The sequence below is a fragment of the Melanerpes formicivorus genome, unplaced genomic scaffold (genome assembly GCF_026170545.1).
Source record: "Melanerpes formicivorus ecotype bairdi unplaced genomic scaffold, bMelFor1.0.p_v2 SCAF_4, whole genome shotgun sequence".
NCBI classification, from domain to species: domain Eukaryota; kingdom Metazoa; phylum Chordata; class Aves; order Piciformes; family Picidae; genus Melanerpes; species Melanerpes formicivorus.
In genome coordinates this window covers 28,139,683-28,165,402 of record NW_027142356.1, presented here as the reverse complement: position 1 = coordinate 28,165,402, position 25,720 = coordinate 28,139,683, and the positions used below count along the sequence as shown (strand labels likewise).

The 25,720-nt window shown below is 44.0% G+C and overlaps 1 protein-coding gene across 5 annotated transcripts in view; it reads right to left on the bottom strand.

The window, feature by feature from the left end:
* SLC20A2 (solute carrier family 20 member 2) overlaps window positions 1-25,720 on the bottom strand; it is a 68,514-nt gene that overhangs the window by 23,462 nt on the left and 19,332 nt on the right. For 4 of the 5 annotated variants that reach the window (XM_068137431.1, XM_068137432.1, XM_068137428.1 and 1 more), the window contains exons 2-8: window positions 16,893-17,445; window positions 12,152-12,292; window positions 10,118-10,203; window positions 8,039-8,135; window positions 5,698-5,814; window positions 4,816-5,019; window positions 947-1,535 (exon numbers count right to left, since the gene is read on the bottom strand). In XM_068137431.1, the coding sequence (XP_067993532.1) occupies window positions 947-1,535; window positions 4,816-5,019; window positions 5,698-5,814; window positions 8,039-8,135; window positions 10,118-10,203; window positions 12,152-12,292; window positions 16,893-17,181 (1,523 nt within the window). In that variant the 5' untranslated portion in view covers window positions 17,182-17,445. Of the gene's footprint in view, window positions 1-946; window positions 1,536-4,815; window positions 5,020-5,697; window positions 5,815-8,038; window positions 8,136-10,117; window positions 10,204-12,151; window positions 12,293-16,892; window positions 17,446-23,447; window positions 23,671-25,720 lie in introns of those variants that run through there. The other variant, XM_068137429.1, reaches the window with a different exon arrangement.

Genomic DNA, 25,720 nt, shown 5'->3' with positions numbered 1-25,720 from the left:
GTCAGCTGTCTGAGTCAATACAAACAGGAGAGAAAGACTCCTGGAGGATGATCCTTTTCCTTATTCCTGGAAAATGATGTTAGTGCCATGGGATGTAAGAACAGACACACTTAAGCCAAATGACTGAAGGATGAACTCACTGGCTTCTTCCAAATTCAAGATGCAACTCAACAGTGATAGCAGCTGTGGACAAAACTCCTGCCAGGGAGTACTGCATACCAGAACCATGCTGGGAGATGGGAACTACTTAAGTGAGTGCTAGGAGATGAGCCATAGCCCATGTCCCCTCTTTGAATGGGGTGGCTCCCTCTATTCTGGTAAGAGAACAGGGGCAGATGGAGAAACTGTATATGCAGTTTATGGCCTTCAGCAGGATTTGGATGTTAAGGCTTGTTAGGTTTTGTGACTTATTTAGTGATACACCACCTCACATGGTCCTTTACTCCTGGAAACCTCCAAGCAAGAGGTTCAGCAAAGGGTTATCTCTAAGAGCTGCAGCAGTCACAACAAAGACATCCTTCATACACCTCTTTACACAACATTTCAAGAGATGAAATTCATCTCATGACAAGACTTCTCATCTGCTGATAGTCTCCAATCCTGCAGCTAAAATGGGCTATGAAATCTGTAAGGCTGGGACTGCCCTCTGATTGGCATTCCAAAGGGGAGTCTCAGTGCCTCAAAGCTTGCCAAAACTAAACCTGCATTGAACTAATTCCTGCACAATTCTTTACCAGTGAACAAAAAAAAGACATTACCATTGAGAAGAAAATAAACCACAGACTGAGCAGCTTGACTCCTGGTAGACACCAGGGACATCAGTGCCACAAGGTTTGCAAAACACAGTCCTGATGATAATCTGCCTGCAGAAATGAATATGCAGGCAAACCTCTCTCCAAGCACTTCAGCTATAAAACTGCTGGCTGATGACATCTCGTGCTCTTACCTGACATCATTACCTCCATGGGCAAAAGATCCAAAGCAGGCTGTTAAGATTTGGAGGAAGTGGAAAAGCAGATGGACCTGAGACGTGTCTTTCTCTTCCTTATCCTCTTCCACAGGATCAGGTGGGGGTCGGTTAGGCTCAGCGATTTCAGAGGCCAGCTTCATTTCCACCCCTCCTTCCTCCGCCTCGATCTCTGCCTCAGCCACTGCATTGCAATAGCTGGAGTAGCTGTCATAGCGAACTCTCTTCTTGGAGTAAGAAACAGTGTCTCCCACCAACTTCTCACTGTCCTCTGGAGTTGATGGCTCTGCTGCCTTAAAGGAGGAATGCACAGGCATGCCACAAATAGCAGCCGTGTAGCAAGTATAGCTGTTGTTACGCCGTAACAGTTTGTAGTTGTTTTCCTGAGCGGGCCTCTCATCGGTGGCCCTCTCCAGGTGTATTTTGTGGAGCAAGTCTTTGTATAAACCTGAGTCCTTGTGCACAGTGTGATAAACGTGGCCGTCGCTCCTTATCTGGCCGTCGAAGCTGAAGGTGCCGTTGGACACAGGAGACTTCGCCGAGGTGTGCGTCATCGAGAATGCCCTTCCTGCAAAGGTGGACATTCAGAGGGGCTTTTATTTCTGTGAATTCTAATACAGAAGCCCTGTCTCTCCCACTTCATGGGACAGTAAAATGGCAGCAATCTGAGAGTGCAAGACAAAGAATCATAGAATTATTTTGGTTGGAAAGGATCTTTAAGATCATCAAGTCCAACCATTACCTAATTCTGCCAAGGCTGGTGCTAAACCACAGCCCTCAGCACCACATCTCTATCTCTTTTAAACAAGCCCAGGGATAGGGATTCAACCACCTCCCTGGGGAGCCTGTTCCAGTCTTAGAGAACCCTTTCAGTCAACAAGTTGCTTCTTATATTCAATCTAAACCTTCCTTGGTGCAACTTGAGGCCATTTGCTCTCCTTTTATCACTTGTTACTAGGTAGAAGAAACCAACACCCACCTCACTCCAACCTCCTTTCCTCCAGACTGAACAACCCCAGTTCCCTCACCCACCCAAAGAGATCAATTCTTCACAAAGAAGATCTGTTTGCAATATATGCAATGAATAAGGCAAGATTCAATTAAAAGTAACTCCTTCACCTTCTGTGCAAGAACAACTTTATTCTAGGGCTGGATCTCCCTGAGCCAAGCTGCATCACCTGCAGCAAGTCAGTAGGGATCAGCTATTCAGAGGTGATACTTGGAGGCTACATCCTGAGGACTTTTGAAAAAAAATAATTTCTAATGAATGCCTTAAAATAAGATCTGTTTTTGCTAAGATACTGTCTCTATCAAATAGGCATACTAAGGATTTAATAATAATAATCATAATAAACCAGGATGGAAGAGACCTTCAAGATCACCACGTCCAACACATCAACCAATCCAACCCACTTAATCAACTAACCCATGGCACCAAGCACCCCATCAAGTCTCCTCCTGAACACCTCCAATGACAACTCCACCACCTCCCTGGACAGCCCATTCCAATGGGCAATCACTCTCTCCGTATAGAACTTCTTCCTAACATCCAACCTAATCCTCCCCTGGTGCAGCCTGAGACTGTGTCCTCTTGTTCTGGTACTGGGTGCCTGGGAGAAGAGACCAACCTCCGCCTGTCCACAACCTCCCTTCAGGTAGTTGTAGAGAGCAATAAGGTCACCCCTGAGTCTCCTCCTCTCCAGGCTGAGCAACCCCAGCTCCCTCAGTCTCTCCTCATAGGGCTTGTGTTCCAAGCCCCCCACCAACTTCATTGCCCTTCTCTGGACTCATTCCAGCAAGTCAACCTCCTTCCTAAACTGAGGGGCCCAGAACTGGACACAGTACTCGAGGTGTGGCCTAACCAGTGCAGTGTACAGGGGCAGAATGACCTCCCTGCTCCTGCTGGCCACACTGTTCCTGATGCAGGCCAGGATGCCATTGGCCCTCTTGGCTGCCTGGGCACACTGCAGGCTCATGTTCATCCTACCATCGACCAGTACCCCCAGGTCCCTCTCCACCTGGCTGGTCTCCAGCCACTCTGACCCCAGCCTGTAGCACTGCATGGGGTTGTTGTGGCCAATGTGCAGAACCCGGCACTTGGATGTGTTCAATCTCATGCCGTTGGAACCTGCCCATCTGCTGGAAATGTTGTTTATTGTAATGTCATGCTGAAGATGAGGTCCCCTTTCACAAGTACCTATGTTTAAAAAAAATATTATATTTTTTTTAAAAGAAAGGAAAAAGGTTCATGTTCTGTGGAAATATTTTCTCAGCCAGTCCAACATTTTGATATATTTTTCCTATGGACATGGGCAATCTCAAGCACAATATAGGCTGGGCAAGGGGTGGCTCAAGAAAGTCTGGAGGAGAAGCACTTGGAGGTGTCAGTTGATGACAAACTCACTATGAGCCAGCAATGGTCACTGGCAGCATAGAAGGCAGCTGTGTGATGGGCTGCATCCAAAGCAGTGAGAGCAGCAGGACAGGGAGGGGATTCTACCCCTCTGTTCTGCTCTGCTGAGACTTCACCTGGAGTACTGTGTCCAGTTCTGGTGCCTCCAGCATAAGGAGGACACTGAACTGTTGAAGCAGGTTCAGAGGAGGCCATGAAGATTATTATAGGGATGCAGCAGCTCACCTATGGGGACAGGCTAAGACAGATGGGGCTGTTCAGCCTGGAGAAGGCTCTAGGGAGACCTAAAAATGACTTTTCAGTACCTGACGGGGGCCTACTAGAAAGCCGGGAAGGGACCAATTACAAGAGTTTGTAGTGATAGGACAAGGGGCAATAGACTTGAGCTGGAAGAGGACAGATTTAGACTGGAGATTGGGAAGAAATTCTTTATAGTAAGGGTAGGGGGACACTGGAACAGGCTGCCCAGGGCGGCTGTGGATGCCCCTCCATGGAGGCATTCAAAGCCAGGCTGGACAAGGCCTTGAGAAACCTGGTCTAGTGGAAGGTGTCCTTGCTCAGGACAGCAGGGTCGGAAGTAAATGATCATTAAGGTCCCTTCCAACCCAAACCATTCCGTGATTCTCCAGTTCCCACTGTGTACATTTAACATTACACATGTCACCACTAAAGCAGTATTTCTGAAGGAACTTCTGTCTTTCATTCCCTGTCTTCCTGGATTTCCACTTTTGGGTGTTCAGAATTGGGTTTAGCTATTTTTGATCTGGAAGCACCCACTCAAAGGGCTTCACAGCATGACTTACTTGATTTTGTGAGAATCAGTTGAATATATTAGACATTTATTAATGTAATTACAGGGCTGTGTAGATATCAGCAAAGCAATATCAATGTCAGCAGATCCCTAAGTGTGGGGAGGTGCAACCCCACCACATGGGAGAACAAAAAGACCTTTATGTACACAAGCCTACTTCTTCTCAACCTATGTTCAGAAAACAATGGGTAAGATTTTTCTAGTGGCCACGCTCCAAAGGGTCATACGTTTGTCAACTGAAGCCCAAATCTTTTCATCTCCTGTGGCAGCATGCTAATCACCTTTATATGCTGAATTTAACCTTCAGGCATCAGCAATTTGTGCTCCCTGTATTTTTCCACTGCGTAAAAGGATGGAAACAACAGTAAAGGTAGCAAAGTGACACAAAAAGGAAAGTGCTTTTCCTTTTCAGCTGACTCTAAAACTGAAATACAGTCAAAAGAAAATGTAATTGGGTTTAAGTACCCTCTAGAACACATCACATGTAAATGAGCATCTTTCCCAGCCAGGGCAATAGAGCTGGAAATCCCAAATTCACCATTTACAGCAGAGACCTACTTGCAGTTCAGAAACCCTGTCAGAACAGGCAGAAGAGAAACCCTCCATACTGTGATAGCTTCTTACCATAGGGTACACGAGGATGGTTTCCATTTGCAACAGGATCTGGTGCCCCAGCAGCTTCTGTTCCTGAGCCAGTCAGGGGAATCGTGCTCTCGTCAGAGGCTTTGGCACCAGGAAGCTCTTTAAAGACTGGTGTTTCTTCATCTTGAATTTTATCAAGACTCTCATCTGATATCCTTGACAGTGCAGCATCTTTCTTTAACCGGCCTGAGGAAATAACAGCACTGTAATTTTACACCCAACTCAGCTGCCTCGCTGCTCGTGTTTCCACTGGTTGCATCAACAGCGTAGATCAAGGTGGATACAATAACCTGGCTCTTTTACATACACATTCTTTATTTCTAACACTTACCTTTACTAAATTCAACTCTAGAGCATCTTTCTTTCTTCCTAAAAAATGGGGCACAGCAGGTACCTGCAGTAAAACCCCAAGCTGCTCATTTATTGATGAAATCTGAAACTTGTCCCTGGGTTTTATTTGGTGCGAGTAGCAAAGTAAATACACAAAACACTGTAAGGCTAAAAGCTGTGATCAGCCCGACTCACTGTAAAGTTAAAGAAGTCACTTAAAAACAAAAATTCTGCCAGATTTTTCCTCTCTAACATTTCCTTCATAAAATATAAATTGGGTTCTGTTTCAGTATTTAGTTTCTGTTTCTGCTAGACCCTAGAAGTGAGCACTGCAATGGATTGCCTAACGAGGTTTTGAATTTCTACCACTGCAGGTTTTTAAGCGCAGGTTATACAAACACATGAGGAATAGTTTAAGCACATCCTGCCTGTGGGTGGGGACTGAACTAGCTGACCTCTCAAGGGCACTTCTAGCTCTAAAAATGCATTTTCCATGATTTTACATCGCTTGTACTTCACCAAGCAACCACTTACTTTCGATTTTCCTCTTCATCCATGGGCACACAAAAATCCAGACTAAGATGGCGAATATTAAGGATACGCCGATTGAGATTAGAGCGATGGCCCACATGGGCAGTACCAGTCCCAGTACTGTGAAGAGAAAGAAAAGAAAACCCCAGCAAAGTGTAAATTAATACCACTTCATTATCTCAGGCAGTGGCAGAGTGGTCTGTTGTAGGAAAGCCTGTACTCACGTGAGCTTCAAAACCAGCATGAATGAGCCACTCACTTTTAACATCAGTATTTAAAGGTCTGGTTGACTTCCAGTTCTCAGTTACCCCACTGTGACCTTATTTCCAAAGAAGCCAGGGGTAAAACTCCCACATCAGGGCTGCTAAACCAAGTTTTCTGTGATTTTATACATTAATGCATGTTAAACCGCAGTGGCCATGAAGTATTTACCTGATCTTTGCTCTGATCAACAAAGCCTGATGCTCAGCTTAATCTAAGCCATTATTTGATTATGATAAAAGCTTAATGTAGCACTTGAGATCTGAGGTCTCAGTCCTGCAATGCACAATCATGTCAATAATTTGTGTTCCTGGAAGCAGCTCCCCAAGAGAGTTCCTTGAGTTTGTTCAATCAAATGATCAGACCCTTAATGAAGAAAAGAGCTTGGTCTCTGAGCTTTCAAATCTGTATTTGCTCATCTAGCTTGAAACCTAGGTGATTAATTCATCCTTGTGAGTAAATGCCACCAGGGCAGAGGCCTGAGAGAGTAAATATGTATTTGCTGAGAATCAAAAACAGCCTCTCACCTTCTTAGTCACACACTTTAGAGAGTGCTAAGCTGAAACAGAAAGGACATTAAGATTCTTATTTCATTTATTTTGCAGAGTGCCTGACCTACTTCTACGGTACAACCAGTGAGGAAATGTTGGTTATACAGCTGATTTACTGTGAAACTTCTTGGATACACAGCCATTTGGACTTCAGGAAAAGGAATTTGTCTCACCCTCAATCTGGGCACTTCTCAAGCTTTTTATTAATTTCAGTGATGCTATGATGTGGGGTCTACTGACTGCACCTATCTAGTACTTCTAGTGTGTAGGTTTTAGAGAAAGCAAATTTCTGTTCAAAAAAGGCCACTTTCTAAGCCTGCTTTCTTCATTCAGGGGCATGTTCAGGAGCCTCTCCTCAATTGTCTGTTTGTTTACGGCTCTGGGGCAGCAATGTAGCCTAGAGATAACATTTAGTGACCAGAGTCTTCAACAAAGTAGTCAAGAGCATTGAACAGCTCTTTTCTGAACTCTTTTGCTGCAAGTGCATGTTTAAGTGCACTCTAAGCCAAGTTAAATATAAACACAGAAGTGCAAACATATAAACATAAAAATGTGTGAACAGAAATGTATGAAGAGACAGAAATATAAGTAAATGCAAACATAGATACAAATAAAAGCAACATAGAAATGCACATAAAATATACAGAAACGGAAGTAAAGTCCTGGAAATGACACGTATCATTTCCCTCTTGAGTTGAGTTGCAGCGAGGACACAGCACCCAAGAAGACAACACATTCAATGCAGGAACAGCCTCAGGGCTTCTGAGCATTGATGGGAAATAAGTAAATTTAATTAATAGGCTCCCTGCCAGATCTGCCAGAACAGTGACTCTGCTGATTTCAACAGAACTATTGAGTCAGGCTGAGTGCAAACAGCCTACCTGGTCTTACCACCTGCTCTGAACATGCCCTCTTGATGCACATATCTGAATTAGCTTTGAGACCTCAACACACACTCAGATTTACAAAGCCAAAGCCGGCAGCTCAATATTGCCCCTTCCCCTGAAAAGGGTTTTTTTTTGGTAGCTGTGCTCTTCCTCACTAACCAAAAGGGTCAGGCAGGAGTCAAAAACAGATGCACAAATAGAAGCAGGTGGGGAGATGTATAATTTACTCTCAGAATCATAGAATGCTTTGAGTTGGAAAAGACCTTTCGAAGGCATCTAATCCAACCCCCCTGGGACATCCCCAACTAGATCAGGTTACTCAGAGCCCCATCTACCCTGCCCTTGAACGTCTCCAGGGATGGCACCTCCACCATATGCCTGGACAAGTTGTTTCTGTATTCCACCACCCTCATAGTGTTCTTCCTAACATCCAACCTAAATCTACCCTTCTTGAGTCTAAAACCATTGCTCCTTGTCATGTCACTACAAGTTCTTGTAAACAATCCCTCCTGAGTTTTCCTGTAGCCCTCTTTCAGCTACTGGCAGGCCATCCTTAACTCCTAAGCTAGGAGATAGTAGTGTGATGTCAGCACTGGCAGAGCATCATCCCAGTCCCTCCCATGCCTCTGCAGATGGCTCACTCACCTGGTGCCCCCGTGTACATGATGGAAAACACGTTAATAGCAATGGTAGCAGCATAGAACACTGGAAGTGCACGGAGGCCGTTGGGCACAGGGTCTTCCTGCATTGAAATTGAGGGGAAAAAAGTGAAATATTAGGTGGATTTTCCATAGGATTGTCATCAGTGTGAGCTGCCATGAGGAAAGCACATTCTCCCCAGTTCAGTGCCAGGCAGGTAGAGCTTTCAGGTGGATGGTAAGGAAAGGATGGTGACCTCTCCGGCTGCACCCAAAGCCACAATGCAGGTCCTGGCAAGCACCAAGCATTCTGGGGAAGCCTGACACTGTTAAAGGGAACCAGGAAGGCAGGTTGTACTTTCAGGTCAGCTGCAGACCTCCGGGGCAGATGGGTGACCAAGTTTCTTTCTGTGAGTGTTTCCTCACTGGTCTTGTCTCAAAGAAGAGTAGTGTCCCTTTCACTTGGCATGACTGAAAGGTGCCAAGCAGGACAGAGCTTTGATACTTTTTGGGAGTGGGCTAACAACAGTCAGTGCGACATATGCATAACACAAACTCCTTCCTAACCTCTCCACTTCAACTGAAACACGCTGGCACTTTCCCCCAGCTAGCAGAGAGCTCTGAAACGTTGAGTGCCTGGCCACATGAAGCAGGTGAGATAAATAAAGTGAGCTTGCTGCTGCGCCTGCTGCCCGCCACGGGCTCGTGCCCTCCACGCTCAGAAGGCAAGACTCAGCTGACGGTGCGGCGGAAATGTGCTGCACAAGCCAGGCAAAGAGCCTTTGTGAGGAGACTGCCTTGGCCTTTTGAGGGGGCTCCACGTGTTTGCAAAGAGCCTGGCAAAGTTAAGGGCTGGCGAATGTGGGTTTGTTTCTTGCTACCATGGGCTGCAAAAAGGGAGCCAAGAGCAGGCTGCGGCCACCCTGCGCTGTGCCCTGGTCCCAAAGCGCCAGGCTATATCCGCAGGGCCAGCTGCTATTCAGACATCCCCAAAACAAGGTCATAAACCCCTACATCAGGCCATGGGCTTGCAAGCTAAAAAGCTGGTCTTTCTTCATACACGCACACAATGCAAACCACCACCTGCTTCTGCCAGAAGCCCTACAGATCTCACTACATTGTGAATGGCACAGGCAGCAGTCAGAAAACTGTTTCCTCATCTTGAAGTTTTTCTGCCTCCTGAATGATTAAATATGTAGCTTTTATACCAGAGTTCATGTGATTTTGATGACTAATTTCTAAAGTTGGTAGGTTTTGAACACAACAGAGGAACTTTTCCACATCCTTTATGCAACTTGAGTCATTTTCAATTCAAAGCCGATCATATTTATCACCTGATTTTATTGCTGACATATATTTACACCAGAAATAAAGACTGATGAAGCTGGGGCCACAGGTGGTGCTATTTATAGCAAGAGAATCAATGCCTCATCTATTTAAGTTGCCTGTATAACTGCTAATATAGCGTCCCTTATTTTAAGTCATTGTCATGCGCTGCTGCACTCCCCCGTTTCAGCAAGCTGGATGGTGTGAGCGAGATGGAAAGAGCAGATAAAAGCATTCTGGTTCCCAGCTTATGCTGGAGTGCCAGGCAAATCATCTTCCACAATGGAGACAGGTAGACTGATGTCACCTCAGAGGTGCCACTTTTGACCAGGGTCACTAAAACACATGAGAGTCTAGGAAAAATGCAGATGCCCATCTTCTGATGTCTAAGGTCTAGAAAAGCAAAGCTTACCATTTCACAACTGTGACACAGCAATTAGAGTATCCCCAAGGGAGAACTGTTCTGCTTAAATAACAGTCAGTCAGTCAATAAGTTTGTACTGGTACAGAAGCAACCTCAATGCACCATCCTTTAATCAAAGAGAATGTACAATAGTAATTATCGTGCAGCACTTTCTAAGCCTCAAATGCTTGTCAAATTACTTACTCTGAGCTTTCAGAAGAGCAGTTGCAATGGCTGTTTAAAAAAACAAACCAAGCTACAACAAACTAGTCTCCTGTCCCAAAAGCAACTCTAGAAATGCAAGCACCCAAATGGGAGACTAGAACACAGCCTTCATACCAAGTGAGATTTCTTTACCTTGTTTAAAATGAAGAATCTAATCAGCACAAAGAGGACTCCAGACATCAAGCCAGATAACAGTGGGGAAATAAACCAAGAGGCAACTGTGTTGAAAGAAAGATAGAATAAAACATGAAATGAGCAGTCTGCCTGCATAGTAGTTAAATAAGTGGTTAATAGGCAATACATTTAAAACAGTTCTTGTACAACTGGAGTGAATGCTTCATATGCAATGTGTCCTTTTGGCCAGGAAGGCAAATGGTATCCTGGGATGCATTAAGAGAGTGGCCAGCAGATCAAGGGAGTTTCTCCACCCCTTCTACTTTGCCCTGGAATATTGTGTCCTGTTCAGGGTTTCCCAGGAACAGGGATACATTACAGAGTGTCCAACAGAGGCTATGAGGATGATGAAAAGACTGGAGCATCTGTCTTATAAGGAAAGGCTGATAGACATGGGGCTGTTTAGCCTGGAGAAGAAAGGTTGAGAGGAGATCTGATCTTTTCAGTGGGGTCCTGAAAGGGGCAATGGATACAAACTGATACATGAGGAAGTTCCATCTCAACATGAGAAAACACTTCTTTATTGTGAGGGTGATGGAGCCCTGGAGCAGGCTGCTGAGAGAGGTTGTGGAGTCTCCTTCTGTGGAGACTTTCATAACCCACCGGATGGTTTCTTGTGTGGCCTGCCCTACATGATCCAGCTTTGGCAGGGGGGTTGGACTTGATCTTCAGAGGTCCCTTCCAACCCCTACCACAACTCTATGATTTATAAGTCCTGTCCACTGGCACTCATGAAAGTCAAAATAATGCTAGGCACAATCAGAAACACCAACAAGACATTTCCCTTCAAGATTAGGAATCAATTTCACCAGGAAAGTTGCTTGTAGTTGGGTGCAAAGTGGACCAAGAAAGCTCTGTAATTTCCTAATTGTTGTGATCAGGAATGTGTCAAGTAGAAAGCAGCTGCACTCAGCAGGATGGTGTGCTGCTGGCAGGGGAAAAGTCTCAAATTTCCAAAATTATACAGAAGCATCAACTGTAGTGAATAAAGTGAGCACATATTTTGCAGGCCAGATTTGCAAGTGTCCAGGGCTGACTTAACTGCAGTAGGTGGCAAACCTCCTACTGCTTTCAATAAAAGCAGATTAGGGTAGTGCTCTGGAGATTTCACCCAGAATGATTTATGGTGTGCAGCATGGTTAACAGATTGATTCTGCTGTCATTGCAAACTTTCTTCTACTTCTGACAGAGTTCAGAAAATCCCACATTGCTCCAGCTCCTCTGAAGCTCTAGAGTATTTCCATGCCTTCAGCATCAATCCTTTTACTACAGGGTTTGGGCTGTGACTTGGGTTACAAGGATTCCAAAACAATAATGAAAACTCCTCCACATGCCTGCTTGGCTGTGCTGATCCTGGTAGTGGGAGGCTGTGAGTTAAGCGTGTGCTGCATGCCCAGCTTTTGCCTCCTTGAAGCTGGTGGGTGGAGGAACAGGACTGTGGGCATTCACATGATGGCTAGCATTGTTGAGAGCAAGAACGAGGTGGTATGAGCCACCACAAAAAGAATTAGAAGAGGAGGAGTGTCACCTTGAAGCAGATCTCTGAGGGACAATGTGTCCTTGACTTACTAAAGAAGCTCCATCTAAACATGAGGAGGAACTTCTTTACTTTGAGGGTGGTGGAGCACTGGAACAGGCTGCCCAGAGAGTTGGAGTCTCCATCTCTGGTGTCATTCAAAAATCCTCCTGAATGCCATCCTGTACAACCTGCTCTAGGTGAACCTGCTCTGGCAGGGAGGTTAGACTAGATGATCTGCAGAGATCCCTTCCAACCCCTGTGATTCTGCTGGGGAAGCACAACTTGCTTCTTACCCCTTCATCCACCGGAGATACACTGCAGCCCTTAATGAACCCTCTGAATGACAGGACCAGAGTGAAGAATGATGTAAGGAGGGAAAGCTGTCGGCACAAAGCAGCCTCCTGGGGAGGTTTTTTTTCAATCAGTGCACACTACTTCATGTACCCTCATGCATGAAAGCAGCCAGCACTTACCAATCTTGACAAGCTGCATCCACTGGACTCCCTGTGTGCCAATCGCCACCAGAGAGAATCCAATCGTAGCACCTACGATGCAATGGGTCCCTGATATGGGGAGTTTCAAGAACGATGCAATCAGCTGCCAAACAGCAGAGCCTAGGAAAAAACAACATCCCAACGTATGCTATAAAAACAACAACAGCAACAATCATGTCACGCAGAAAATTCTTCACCGCGTACCCACATTCCTTCATGAGTGCTGCCTACACTCTGCATGTACAAGAGAGAGCTTCTGAAGAGAGTTTTGTTTCTGTTCTAGCTCTAAAAGCAAATACCAAGATAGTTTAATAGCAGCTTTGAATGCAGCATCTTACTTGATAACTTTTTATTACTAACAGCTCTTTACACTGCACAATGCTTCTGCTTTTAGTTTTTGAAGGCTTTCAGTATTTACAGCCTGTCTGAGTACATACACAGACTGCTCCCACTCTGCACCAACCTTAGAAAACTTCATTTATTGGACTTGGAAGCCTGCAACTGATCAGTGTGATCACTTCAACTATCCATGAACTACTACTGAACTATCCATGCTCTTAAATTCAGATGTGACCAGAGAAAGGCTGAAATTGCAGGGCAAAGAGCTTCTCAGTGACACATGGCCTTGCAGAACTCTCCATAGGGAAAATGGGTTGTGGAGGGAATAAGGACTATCCTACTGCCTTCATTTGCAGTTCATTATGGCACTGGAGAAACTTAGAACAACAGAAATCTTAGTCATGTGGTAGCCAAAGATACTCTTGGCATAAGGAAGTAAGATCCCCCTGCTAACTAAGGGCTGGTGGGTAGTGGGCTATAAAGCAGATTCAATGGCTGATGTCCCAATAGATATCCCAGGAAGGATGTTTGCCAAGAGTGAAGAAAAAGACCCCAAGCACCAGAGAAGATGCCTTCTATTTTTCAGTCACATTTTCCAGTAGTTGAATCAGACCACAGTTGGCCACCAAGTCCTCAAGCATGCAGCTCCATGCTCTGATTCAACTTTCACACTGCAAGGATCCAGGTTCCTTGCTCCTCTCGCAGTGGTGCCAACCTCAGGACACTGAAATAGTTTTGACAGTGACACAAGCCTTCTATGGATCTCACCTAATAATGGAGAATTCTCAGAAAGGTCTCCTCTTCATAGCCTTAAGATTTAATCTTCATGTGTTACGAAGCCCAAATGGCAGCAATTAAACTGCCATGGGAGCTCTGGTACTCTCTGGCTGGTGCTACCTCTCTTCATTGATCTGCAGCAGATCCAGATGACAAAGCAAGGTCGCTGACCATATACTGTTAGGCCAAATCTCAGCTTCTATGTTCAGTAAGAACAGGAGAAGATGGCTTGAAAGCCCCGAGACAGGGCCATCTGCAAATGGTGATCTGCTGGCATCACACACAGCGATGTCTGGAAGTCAACCAGTTTGTAAACCTGATCTCTCCTGGGGTACTATCCCAAAACAACTGCTACTCCCATTGCTATTGGAAATTCTAGATCAAACAAGAAACACCTGCTCTTTCATTTGCTGGCTTCTCTTTCCCTGTACTAAAATAAAAATAAGCTCACTTTGAAACCTTTGACCAGCAAGTGAAAGTGAGGTGAAAGAGAAAACAGATGGCAACATCTGGAAAGAGCCAAATAAATGAGCCATAGATGTGTCCTTACAAAATAATCAAGTCTAAAATACAAGGAAAATGCAACCAAGCTACAGCTGCACTGCACAGGTGTTGAGAGGGGGGAAATAAGGAATTGTGCCATACTCCCTCTATTTAATTTGGTTCACCTTGAAAAGAAACAGGAGAGCAAAAGGGCAAGTGGTGGAGGACTGATCTATGGTCTGAAGACACTGTGTGGGCTAAAGAAGTTTAAGGAATCACATTAAGGAATAGAAGAAAAAACAAATCCAGCCAGAGCAGGACTTCTCTCTGGGGCTTGCAGTGCCTTAACTACCTACATCAAAGATTTAACTCCTCTTTAACACAAAATGCCTGCTCCCAGTTTTGATCTTTGCAGAACTAGCCTAGGGAGCAGGAGGCTCACTAGACCTGTTAGAGTCCCAGACTCAGACTGGTTGCTGTCTCCTAAAGAAAGGAGGTTGGCTGCAGACCACCCCAACCAAGAGACACCAGTACCAGCTTTCAGCTCAGGGTGTGTTTCACGTTCCCCTGCAGCTGCAGGCGCTGCATCCATTTTCTTGAGGCTCTGGTGCTGTGTTTCAGACACAAGACCTTGTTGAGTACCATGCTACCTGAAAGACCTAGTACTCTGCTTTGCCAGACTGGCTGGGATGGCCTCTTTGTTGGTGGCACCTGCTCAGTTGCACCAGCAGCTGACTCCAGCTTCCACCAGGACTACTAGAACAACACTTGGGCAGCTCAACAATAGCCTGACAAGTGGTTAATGCTAGGGAACTACTACAATTTACTCCCAAGAGCAACAGTCCCTCACTTCCCAATCACCTAACAAACCTTTTAATAGGCTACAAATTATTGCAAAATGTTACATCTAAAACTTTAAACTTGTCATTCCCTGCTTCCTTTTCTCTTAGGAGAGAAGTTTGCCCTGAAAATCACCATCTGCTGTTTGCTGCAAGCATCAAAGGATCTTCCACCAACATCTGGAAAGAGGATACAGTGACTTTTGGTCTCTCCCAGGCTGTTGACTCATTTAAGCCTCATCGAAATTCAGAAGCTAAATCCATTTGCAAAAACATGATCATGAGGCATGAGGGAACGGGGGTGGGGGAAGAAGGCCGAGCAACAACAGAAAGAGGAAAAGAAAACATCCAGGAGGGCTCGGGGAAAACACAGAGAAAACACCACCACACAGCCAGAGAAAAAGCTGGAGATGGAGTTGAGGAAGGAAAAAAAAATGGAAATCTGCTGTTTGTGGTTAATTCTGAGATTTAAAATGTGGAATTTCTTCTTAATGCCCTGACTGGAGGAAGGGAATGCAACTGCTCATGAAGTTCACACAGGCTTATGTAAATACGCATGCAAATAAGGTGTTTTCTTTGAGCTTCTGGCCAGTTGCCTCTGCAGGGGGCATCTGAGATTTAAAACTTTGCCCTGCCAGGATCAGGATACCAGAAATAGATACAGAAACAGAAAATAACCTTTTCTCCAATAGGGACCATGAGTATCGAGTACGTGAAAGTCAGAAGCTGCAAGGCCACTTACATTTCAGACTGCTCCCGGACACACACCCATGGGAAATGATGGAGCTATCTCAGAAGGGTAAACGTTGCAGTGGAGCAGTACTATGAATCCACCCTACAGCTTGAGGGGAAGATCAGAAACCTGCAGCTGACCTTGCAAGACACTGGGAAAGAGGAACTGATGGAGGGTGCCCAAGAGAACATTTGATATGGTTGAACTTAGCAGCTTCACAGAAAGACAGTTTAGAGAAGCAGATGTGGTCTCAGCAGCTATTTGTCACTAACCAACCCCTCTTCCCCTTGGGCAGAAGGTAGTCAAACTTCAGGAGAGTCAGGGATAATGAAAGCCTAAGGGAACCACTTCCCTGCTCTCAAGCACACAAAGCCACCTCAGACAAGTCCAGAAACTGGCACTTAATGTCCATCTTGATCCCTTAAAATTTAGGAAAGCAAAATGTTCCCATTTCCTTACAGAAATGGGTGAATAACCACATGTACTAGACTTCTGCGTGCATGCACCAATCTCAAGTGCAGGTCCTGCCTGAAAACTGTGGGGAGGCTAGAGCGGGTAGGTGGAAATACTATTTAGGTTAGGTTTAAGGAAGTTTAAGGAAGAAAACCTTTGATTGAAACATCCCTTTCGAAGGGAGGACCTGCAATGCACAAATAAACCACACTGCCTTGTTGTGAGATGCCACAGACCTGGCAGACGGAAGAAGTGGTGGTGGGATGGTCAGGCTGGCCTCTTGCCTGGGCTGCCTCTCCAACAGAGAAAGAGTTTCCTTCCTGCTGTCTCCTGCCCTTTAAAAGCAGGTTTGCTATTGATCCATGAGGGAGCTCTCCAAAAGCTCACAAAACCTCTTGCATATAAACAAAGAGTAAATACAGTGGCTTAATGTTACTTACCTCAGAATATGCTATTTGTTCTGAAGGGAGATTAATTTAACTGCAAACAAAAGAAGGGGAGCAGCCTCTAAGGCATCCTGAACTGCTGTCCCTTTGAGTCATAAAAATTAAAACCCCCTTAAACGTGTGATCATGAATTTTTACTGCTCCCTTAGTTTTGCCATGGGCAAGAGTGAAGTGTGTGATCAGCTGCAATCACTCAGACAAGAACTTTAAGCAAGTATGTTGGAATCTTCTGTAATTTTTTTTATAACAATTCAGGTAATTCCTTCTCATAGGTGTTCACTGAAAGCTGCTATTTCTGTAGGGTCACAAATGCTGTGCTTGCAGAGTTCTCATTTACCATCATAAAAATCTTCCAAACCACCTTTTCAGCACCCTCGGAATACATCTGTGCGATCCCTTATGTTAAGCCTTATTTTTCCATCTACTACTTAAATGGCTGAGCCATTGAGAAATACAAATTATTAGAAGCCCTTGAAAACATTAAAAAAAACAAACAAACATAGGAGCCTAAAAAAAACAGGAATACAAAGGGTCCTGCACTCATAAAAACCAGACCTGCAGGTGCAGACGATGAGAATGAACAATATTGAGAAGGAGCAGGATGTCAAGCACACATGGAAGGTTACTTGGAAGAGGAAAGCACTACTTACCAACCATGGCACTCACTTCTCCTGCCATCAGCAGCGGGACGGTGTTGTTGTAGAGGTTAACATCGATGATACCTTTCCTAATGGTTTCTCCTACTTTTGCTCCCAGCAACACTGAGCCAGTGGTTTCAAAAACTGAAGCCAGAATGCAAGCCTGGCGCAAAGTAACGACGCCAGAGCCCACGGCCGTTCCGAAAGAATTGGCAACATCATTTGCACCCACAGAAAAGGCTAAAATAAAAGCAATGATAAACCCCACAATGACCATCCACAGGTACTCATCCATTGCCATCTTTTCCCCACACCGTAGATCAGCTTTCCCCTTTGCAAAGAGTTAATAGGCAGGGCTGGAGGGCACCGCAACGGATTTGGAAAGCAGATTTCTTGTAAACAATGAGTTCTCTCTGGAAAGTGCTGGGTAGTGTTAGAATGTGAAGAAACTGCTAACTGCTGATTTTCAAACTACTATAAATACTGTTCATTTGGCTGCCTTCGGTCAGCAGTGAAATACATTCCATATTTTGCTCTCAAACTGGTACAACTGTGATGTTCTGTCCTGCAACAGAAAAACAAACAAACAAAAGAAATAAAAGAAATCTTTTTTAACCAAAAAAAAAAAAAAAAAAAAGGGGGGGGGGGGGGGAGGAAGAAAAAAAAAAAAAGGAGGGAATACTCAGCAGAGCCCATTACAATGTGTGTTTTCAGAAGTAAACATGATTTAAACCCCACTAATGGGGTCCTACCTCGGCATGTGACTGTTCTAATCATAAAGCAATTCAGAAAGAGGTTAAAATGAGGTCACCTCCAAAGCAATATGTTTCTCCCAGTATCACTGACCAAGAAAATTTAACTTTTATTTTTATTTCCTGAGCAATTTAAAAAAGATTTAGAAAGGTTGGGCATTTTGTCTGTGTTGACTTTACTGAGTGGTGTGATAAGCCCTCATTCCAGAAGGAGGATTCTTCTTGGCTCTCTGCACCCCGTCAATGGAAGCGTGTAGAATGTATCGACCATACCACAGGGCCTGATGTGCAGCTGATGTGGATCACCTAACCTCAGCAGAGCTCCCTACCTTTTATCAGCTGCAGCCAGAGAAGCACTTGTTTAAAAATTGCTTATCTGTCTGTCTGCCTAGGAAATGCCATTACCAATACTCTGAAAAACATTCATATTGATCTATTGCTGCTAGCACATCCCATGCAGTAGGAATACCTTTCTCTCACAGATTCTCAGTCACTGAAAGAGCACAATAATCACAAAATTCCTGTGAAACAGCACAATAACCACATCACCACAGTCACAATAACCCTGTGCAACCCCACAGATCTAAAGAAGCCTATTTTGAAAAAGTTTAGCTATAAAGCTGAGGTTACCTATAGGAGATTGGGGGTTGGACAAGATGACCTTTGAGGGTCTCTTCCAACCTGATGCAATCTGTTACCCATTGCTAACAGTCATCATCTCCAAACCATTTTTACAGGTATCTTTTATTGCTTCTTCTGACAGTTTCAGTTTTATGACAGCCTTCTGAATTAAATCTTAATTCATATAATCTGATTTTTTAAAACAGAGCTTTCAAACAAACAAAAAAAAATGGACAGAAAGGGACTTTAGAAGATAAAATCTTCACCATCTGAAAGACTACTAAGCAGAGCAGTAAGGTCCACACTGATGTCAGGATGGTCAAAAGCTAGAAGCACATTTGCCCAAACCATCTGCCTGCACTGCTGCATCTCTTTTGCAGGCAGCTACCATGAAGAGGTCCCATGCCACTCTCTGCTTTGCTATCCATGCTGTTTGGCTACAGAAAAGTGGCATTTTGGAGGCAAAAGGGGCAAGAGGTTAGCAGCAAATACCCATCAACCAAGTCCACAAATTTTAACAAGCATTCCAAGAGATGAGGGGATATCAGATGGAAAGCCATAAGCCCACCTCCTGCTTTCTCTCAGTTTTCCTACAGTCACTTCAGTCTCATACAAAATATCCACATCCACAGTTTCAAGACCATGCTTAATTTCTTCCACTGACCCCAATACAATGTAGGCCCATGTGGTGGTAAGGAGGAAGGGTGTCTCATACTTTTGAAACAATGGCAACATTAGAAGGGATGGCAAAAATCAGAAGGGATTTTGCTTATCCTGGAGATGCTGGATCCCTGACAACCACCAACAGGAAAATCCTATCCCTATATGTGTTTCCTAGAAAACCCTTAGACTGATGCTCTCCCTAAATACACATATTCAGCAGCAAACATGTCCCTCTTTCTCCAGGCTCCAAACTGGCTGAACAACTGTTGCTCCAGTCATTTCCAGACATGGGGCAGAGACATCAACCCTTGAATGCCTTACACCCTAAGATAACATCTCTCAGAAGGCCTTAATGGCTCAAAACATTTGTATAAAGATTTTTATACTACAAGATGAGAAAATGAAGCCTCAATGCATTTTTGATATTTGAGGACCTGTTGCCTTTCTGTAATTAATGAAAGTGGCACAGGACTTAACAGAGACAGAGAAGGCTAACAAGATTTGGAAGACACCATTAAGAATTGGCACTTTGTTTGCCTGTGAAGAATGAGAGAACTCTGTGAAATTCATCCCAAAAAAATCTATTATGTATATCAGATTTTTGCCAGGAGATGGAAGTGCTGGACTGGGGTCCTTCCTTGATCCTGGAGATTAATGATTTAATTCTTCATCCTGCAGGGATTTACATAGTACCTTTGCCAAGTTAGCCTTGGTGCCCCTGTTTCCTCTCCTGAAAGTGGGCAAAGCTGACCGAGGTCCGTGCATGCATCCACAGACACCGTGATCATGTGAGACCCCTTTCCTTTGGACCCCCAGGATGAAAGCATACCCTTATTCCCAACAGAGACCTGTCTTTTCTCCACTTATCAACCAAACTACCAATTTACTGTGGTGACCCAGTTTCTGGGATAAGGGGATTGTGACATTCCCCCACTGCAAGGGAGTTCATGGGACGATGTTTGCCAAATCTGGCTCCTCCGGCCACAGCGAGTTCCTGCAGCTTCCAAAATAAACCACTAAGTCACAAGGTTGCCTTTATTAGCTTCTCTGGGAGGGTGGGGAAAGAATTCCTGATGGTCCCAAAGAAATTAAGACTTCAAGTGTACATCTGCTCCTAAAACACCTTGTGAAGACCAGAGTCTCCCAAAGTCTGTTGGCAGGGCTCTTAGCAAAGGGCTCAGAGAGGTAGCTACATAATTTACCTCCTTTCCTTCAAGAGAAAAGGATGTCTTAAGTAAGAAGTCACCTCTCCTGTCATTGTATACAAGGTTTCAGTTAAAGCACAACATCCTCCAAACCTTGGGAGCCCTGACTTGTCATCTGCTGCGTTTGCAGAAGTGATGAGGCACAGTAATGGCCAAGGCTTCTCTTTAACAACATGAAAATCAAAACAAACAAACAGAACAAAAAAAGGAAGGGCAATAAACATAGATTTAAAACCCAAGGTGGAATCAGTACTTCAGTGGCTAGGTGTTACTACTTTCAATCTTAAATGAGTGTAAGAGATGCTAAACATTTAAAGAAAAACAACAGAAAGAAAAATAAACTAACTAAAAAGTGGACATCTCTGCTGAGAAAGTTTTTAGAAATGCAAAATATCCTGCAAAGTAGGCCAGGGACTAAATACAGACTAAATCTTGTAGCATGCTTCTTTCTAGAGCCCAAAATATATCTGGCATGCTCAGGCACGCTGAGCTATGCCCTTCATCACCTAATCTAACCCAAGAGCCTGTGGTATTTCCATGTTGTTACTGGGACGAAAAGAAACTGGCAAAACTGCCATGCAGTGGGGAATGGCCAATCTTCTGCCACCTGCGTGACTGCTGGAATTCACTAGCCTGTTTCTTCCCTCTGCTCACTTATATTTCACCAACATGCCTCTAAGCACACCAAATGCAACCTGACCTCCGCGATGCTGGGAAGCCTTCCCATTTACCTGCAGCATCTTACCAGTACTGTCCCTCTGCCAAGCTGCTGTGCCACGCTGCTGCAGCAGACTCTGGGTGCAAAAGTTAATTTTCCTATTGATGCTTTGCTCTTCCTGAACCAGTCCAGCCTGTCCTGCAATGGCTGTGCTGCAAACTCACCCTTGGGCACTAGCAGGACAGAGGAACTCTGCCAGGGCCAGGGAGTTGCAGCAGCTGAAGCTGGAGCATGCATCTCTCAGGGCTGTTGGAGCGAAGGGAAATGTGTAGAGATGACATTTCCAATAGCTAATTCTGCATCAAATCTGCTTTTTTAGTCAACACAGTTTTCTTATGACCCATAATTAGACCTTTATCTGAGTTGAAGCATTTAACTGTTTAAGTAGACTTAGAAACTTTCAGAACTGGCACCTCAGTGAGAAAAAAAAATGGGTTTTGCAAATGCTAAGCACATCCCTCTGCCTTCCTGGCAGATGAACCAGACACCCCCCTCGGACTTTATTTTGTTTCTAGCTAAACATCTTGTTATAACTCTGTCAACACAAAGTGCTACTTCTTCCCTAAGGGAGAGAGGAAAACAAAGCCTAGGTAAGTAAGCACCTTGATTCATGCAAAATGACAAGTGAATCCTCAGGAAAAAGTCAGGATCTCCTGCTAACCACAAGATCATTTTAGGACATGTCTATATCCATTTACTAAGAGCTCTGCTGCAAACTATTCACAGTACTCTTCTAAGCCTAGACAAGTTTTGAGTGAAAAAAAATAGTATGAAATTTGAAAAGCAAAGTCATCAGTTTTGGGTGGTGGCTTTGGTTTTTTTGGTGGTGGTTTTTTTGTTTGGTTGGTTGGTTGTTGGTGGTGGCTGGTTTTTTGTTTGTTTCCAAATTGCTGCTAAAGAGAACACAGAAACATCGAACAACAGGGATGAACAGTTAAATAAATGCTTGGGATGAAGCTCAAAGTCTAGGGAAGCAATCAGAGTGTATTACTCACCAGCAATCCAACTGTGTGATATAAAGGAAACAAGAAGGCACCTCATAAACATCCTTTATTCTACTCTTTGCAGAAAATTAGGGAAGAACCTACTGCACTGGTGAAACATTGAAAGGTATACAAATCATCCCATATGCAGCTCACCCCATGCATAGAACACCTTGTGTGCAGCTCTTCTGCTCTCAGAAGCTGCCCCCATGCTGCAGATGAAAACTTTCTGCTGCTCCAGGTGGAGCAGAGATTCCTTCAGGTCCCAGTTTTCACTGGTTTGTTTTTGGCCAACTGTGTCAAATCAGAGAGGGGAGGATGATTTCTTTCCCCCTGCAGCACTGCAAACGGCAGACGTTTCCTGATAGACAGTGTCACTGAATTTGTTTTGGCAGGCAGGTTCACTTATAGTTACTGGTGGCTGAAAAGTCTGTGTAAAATGCTTCCCAGACAGCAGCTTCTAGAATTTTATTCCATGCCTCTCTGATTCCTGTATGTTGTTCTTTATATAAAAACAATCCATCAGGTTTCCCACCTATGCACATAAACTCGTACCAGATCTAGCATAGCAGCCTACTGGAAGTAAATGCAGCACTGCATAAAAACCAACCCTGATTTATAACCAAAGTTACTAACATCACTCATATCAGTAGTCCTTGTCATTTCCAGCTCACACTCAGGCCACAGGGCTCACAAATTACCTACTTTAAATTATTAATGCTACACTCATGATATGATAGGTACTATTAATTCAAGTGGTTCAAGGCTAAGAACATCCCTATATGGCTCTAAATTACATGGACAGGACTTGTCACCAGGCCAAGCGTGATGCAAGTTTAACGCTCCAGTACACAAAAAGCACCCTGAACTTACTGTTAAAAAACATCAATTACCACATCCACAGGAGCAGGTATCACTCAGCTCCTATTTTAATATTTGCAGTGTGTTTAAGCACACCTCATGCCACAACTCAATATGGAAAACAAGGCTGAAGCTGATAGCTTTCCCATCCGGATTAACATCACAGAGTGAGACTGTCTCTGCCAGCTCCCAAAACTTCCAGAAGATGCTTCCTTTTCTTAGTCCCTACCAACCTCTGTTCCCACCACTGAAAGGTCAGAAATGCATATAAAATATTCAGCATGAGATCCTGTTGCTGGAAACATTCACTACAAACACACAGAGACAGCAGTCACGTTTAAACAGCCATTCTACAAACAAGTAAGATAGGTAAAGTATCAACAAGTCCTTGTGCATTTGCTGCCAAGTATCATTTTCTCTAAGAAAAGCACAGTTTGATCCTTCAGTGGCTGAACAAAGTCTTTCTAACAAGAAAGTGTGTTTTTTTATGGTTCAACACTGCAGATTTTTAAGATTCATCCAGCAAGTGTTCATGGTTATGAAAAACCTGTTGTACAGAAGAAAACCATGCAGAGAAATCTTTGTAACTCGCCCAGTATTTAAAAGTTGTTTTAAAAGGAAAAAAGGAGCCAAGTTCTTCCAGCAACTTATCCTCCTGATTATAAATACAGGCTGAACTCTAAAATAGACAGCCTATCATTCAGCACAGTCACATCTGAACATGCAAACTTCCAGAGGGTAAGAAAGAGAGGGCTGTAACTTACACCAGGCAATCCGGGGATAAAAGTCACTCTGGCACAGGAGAGCACACAAGAGAACACCGAGAAGCATCAATGCGAGTCCAGAGTCTTATTCAGTAGGTGAAAATCTGCCTCCTCTTAAGCAAAGAATTCTGCTGGGGGTGGGCACTGATAAAACACAACACTGCGTCACCAGTGCACTACCGAGGCAAACCAATCCAATGAAGCTCACATTAAAAGCAACAAAACCTTCCTCCCCCCCCCTCCCTTTTCTTTCTCTTTTTTTTTCCCCTCCCCTCCAAGCATAGGCATAGACAAGAAAGGAAATCTCCTTTTTGGCTGCCAGCTGGGCATTTTGGTGCCATCAGGTAATCTCTGAGGTCTTCTATTTGCAGGCACGCTTAAACACAGCCTTAATTCAAGTGCATGTGACAGGAGGGGGACGTGCCTCCAATTCGGGAGAGATGTCGCATGCTTGTTACTTTATCCAAGTCAGCAGAGGTCTCACGGGCTACGCAGGCTGCAGAAAGTTAAAGATGTGCACGAGTTGTGACTGGATCCATGCCTAAGCAAGCAACTTCACTTTTCAGCAGTTCAGCCTGAAATTACCCAATCCAAATTCCTTTGACCCGCTCTCCTTTTGAGTGGGAAACATTTCTGCATGTATGGCAAGGCAAAAAAAATAGTAATAATAATGATAAAAATGTTTGCCTAAAAGAACCCAGCTTAGCTCCATGTAAAATACTTGCTTTAACAGCATATAGACTGCAACTAAGCCATTTTATTCAGCCAAAAGGAAACTGCATTGTCACAGTTTAAAACACTCTCTCTCACACACACCACACATTTATTCGATCATGCTTCTGGTTTATACAGAAACAATGCTTTATATTCAGCTGTGGGGGTTTACTCTGTTCTGAGTCACTCAAAGCCATGGAGTTATATTCCAACATAATAAACTTCAATTGAAACATTCTCTGCATCCTGAACAACCGAGAAAAAACCCAAATCATTGATGGAGATTTTCAAACACAGCCTTGGAAACATAATTCTTACCTCAAACAGTTTTCTTTTATCATAGAATCATAGAATGCATGGGGTTGGAAGGGACCCTCAAAAGTCATCTTTTCCAACCCTCTTTAACAAGGAGGCAAAAGTTTTCTAGCCTGGTTAAAGCCAGCTGCTGCTGATATTCAGGGTTAATTTGGTAAACCTGAAAAGCAGTTTCACATTTCTGAGGAAAACTCACACGGATTAGGAAGCCTGCATCAGCTTCTACAAAGAATTAGGGCAGAACTGCAGCTAGAAATCTCACAAGGCAGAAATGACATTTAAAATCTCCCATTAAAAAATATATATATATAATAAAATAATCATAATTCCAAGTATCAGGCCACAATTCTTTGTAAAGAATGCTGACTCTTTTTGTAAGGTCAATACTCAACTCCTGTTGAGCTTGCAATATAGCTGCTAACTTTGTGAAAAGCCACATATCCCTTCAGTCTGGCTGCACTGTCTTTCCTTTTACTTCTGTCATAGCAGGAAAACAGTAAAGGAGGATGATCCTTTCTCACTGGTTTTCACTTATGTACAAAAGCAATGTGTTTTAACAAGAAAAATATTGATCTTTTCCTGCAGAGCTCACCAGATCCTCATATTTTATTATTTTTACAAGTAGAGTCAATTAATTCCAACGACAGCGATTCTAATTGTAAACATGAAGTCAGGCTGTATTTATAGGTCTAGATTCCAGGGTTTTAAGGAGTGAATAAACAAACACAGAAACTTTCTTGGAGCACTGATTTAACTTTATAAAGTTTAAAAAAAATAAAGGGGGGGCAAAATATCATTTCACATTCTCTGTATAGCTGACAAGTTGTTGATATCTGCCTTGGAAACTCAAACCTGAACAGTCCAACTAAGCACTAAACCCACCCTTCTCCTTAAAGGACCGTTTCCCCAGCCTTCAGTAACCACCACCTGTGTGTAGAGATGCAGGGAGAAAGGCTGTCACGAGGGCAAATTATTTGGGTAGGATCTACATCAGCTCCAAAAGCCAGAAGCTGCCAGCGTGACCTGTGGGAATCGTCTTGGACCCAGAAGTACAACAAACTGGAACCATTTGAGTGCCACTTCCCACGAGCCAGCCCGACCACAACGGTGGTTTCGTGTTGACCTAAACTTCAGAGCTCGGTCCACACACGAAGCAAAGCATATAATAAAAAGTACAGAGAAAAGGAAATATCTTCAAAGTTTCTGCTCTGCTAAATCAGCACTGTGGACCTCAGGCATGGGAA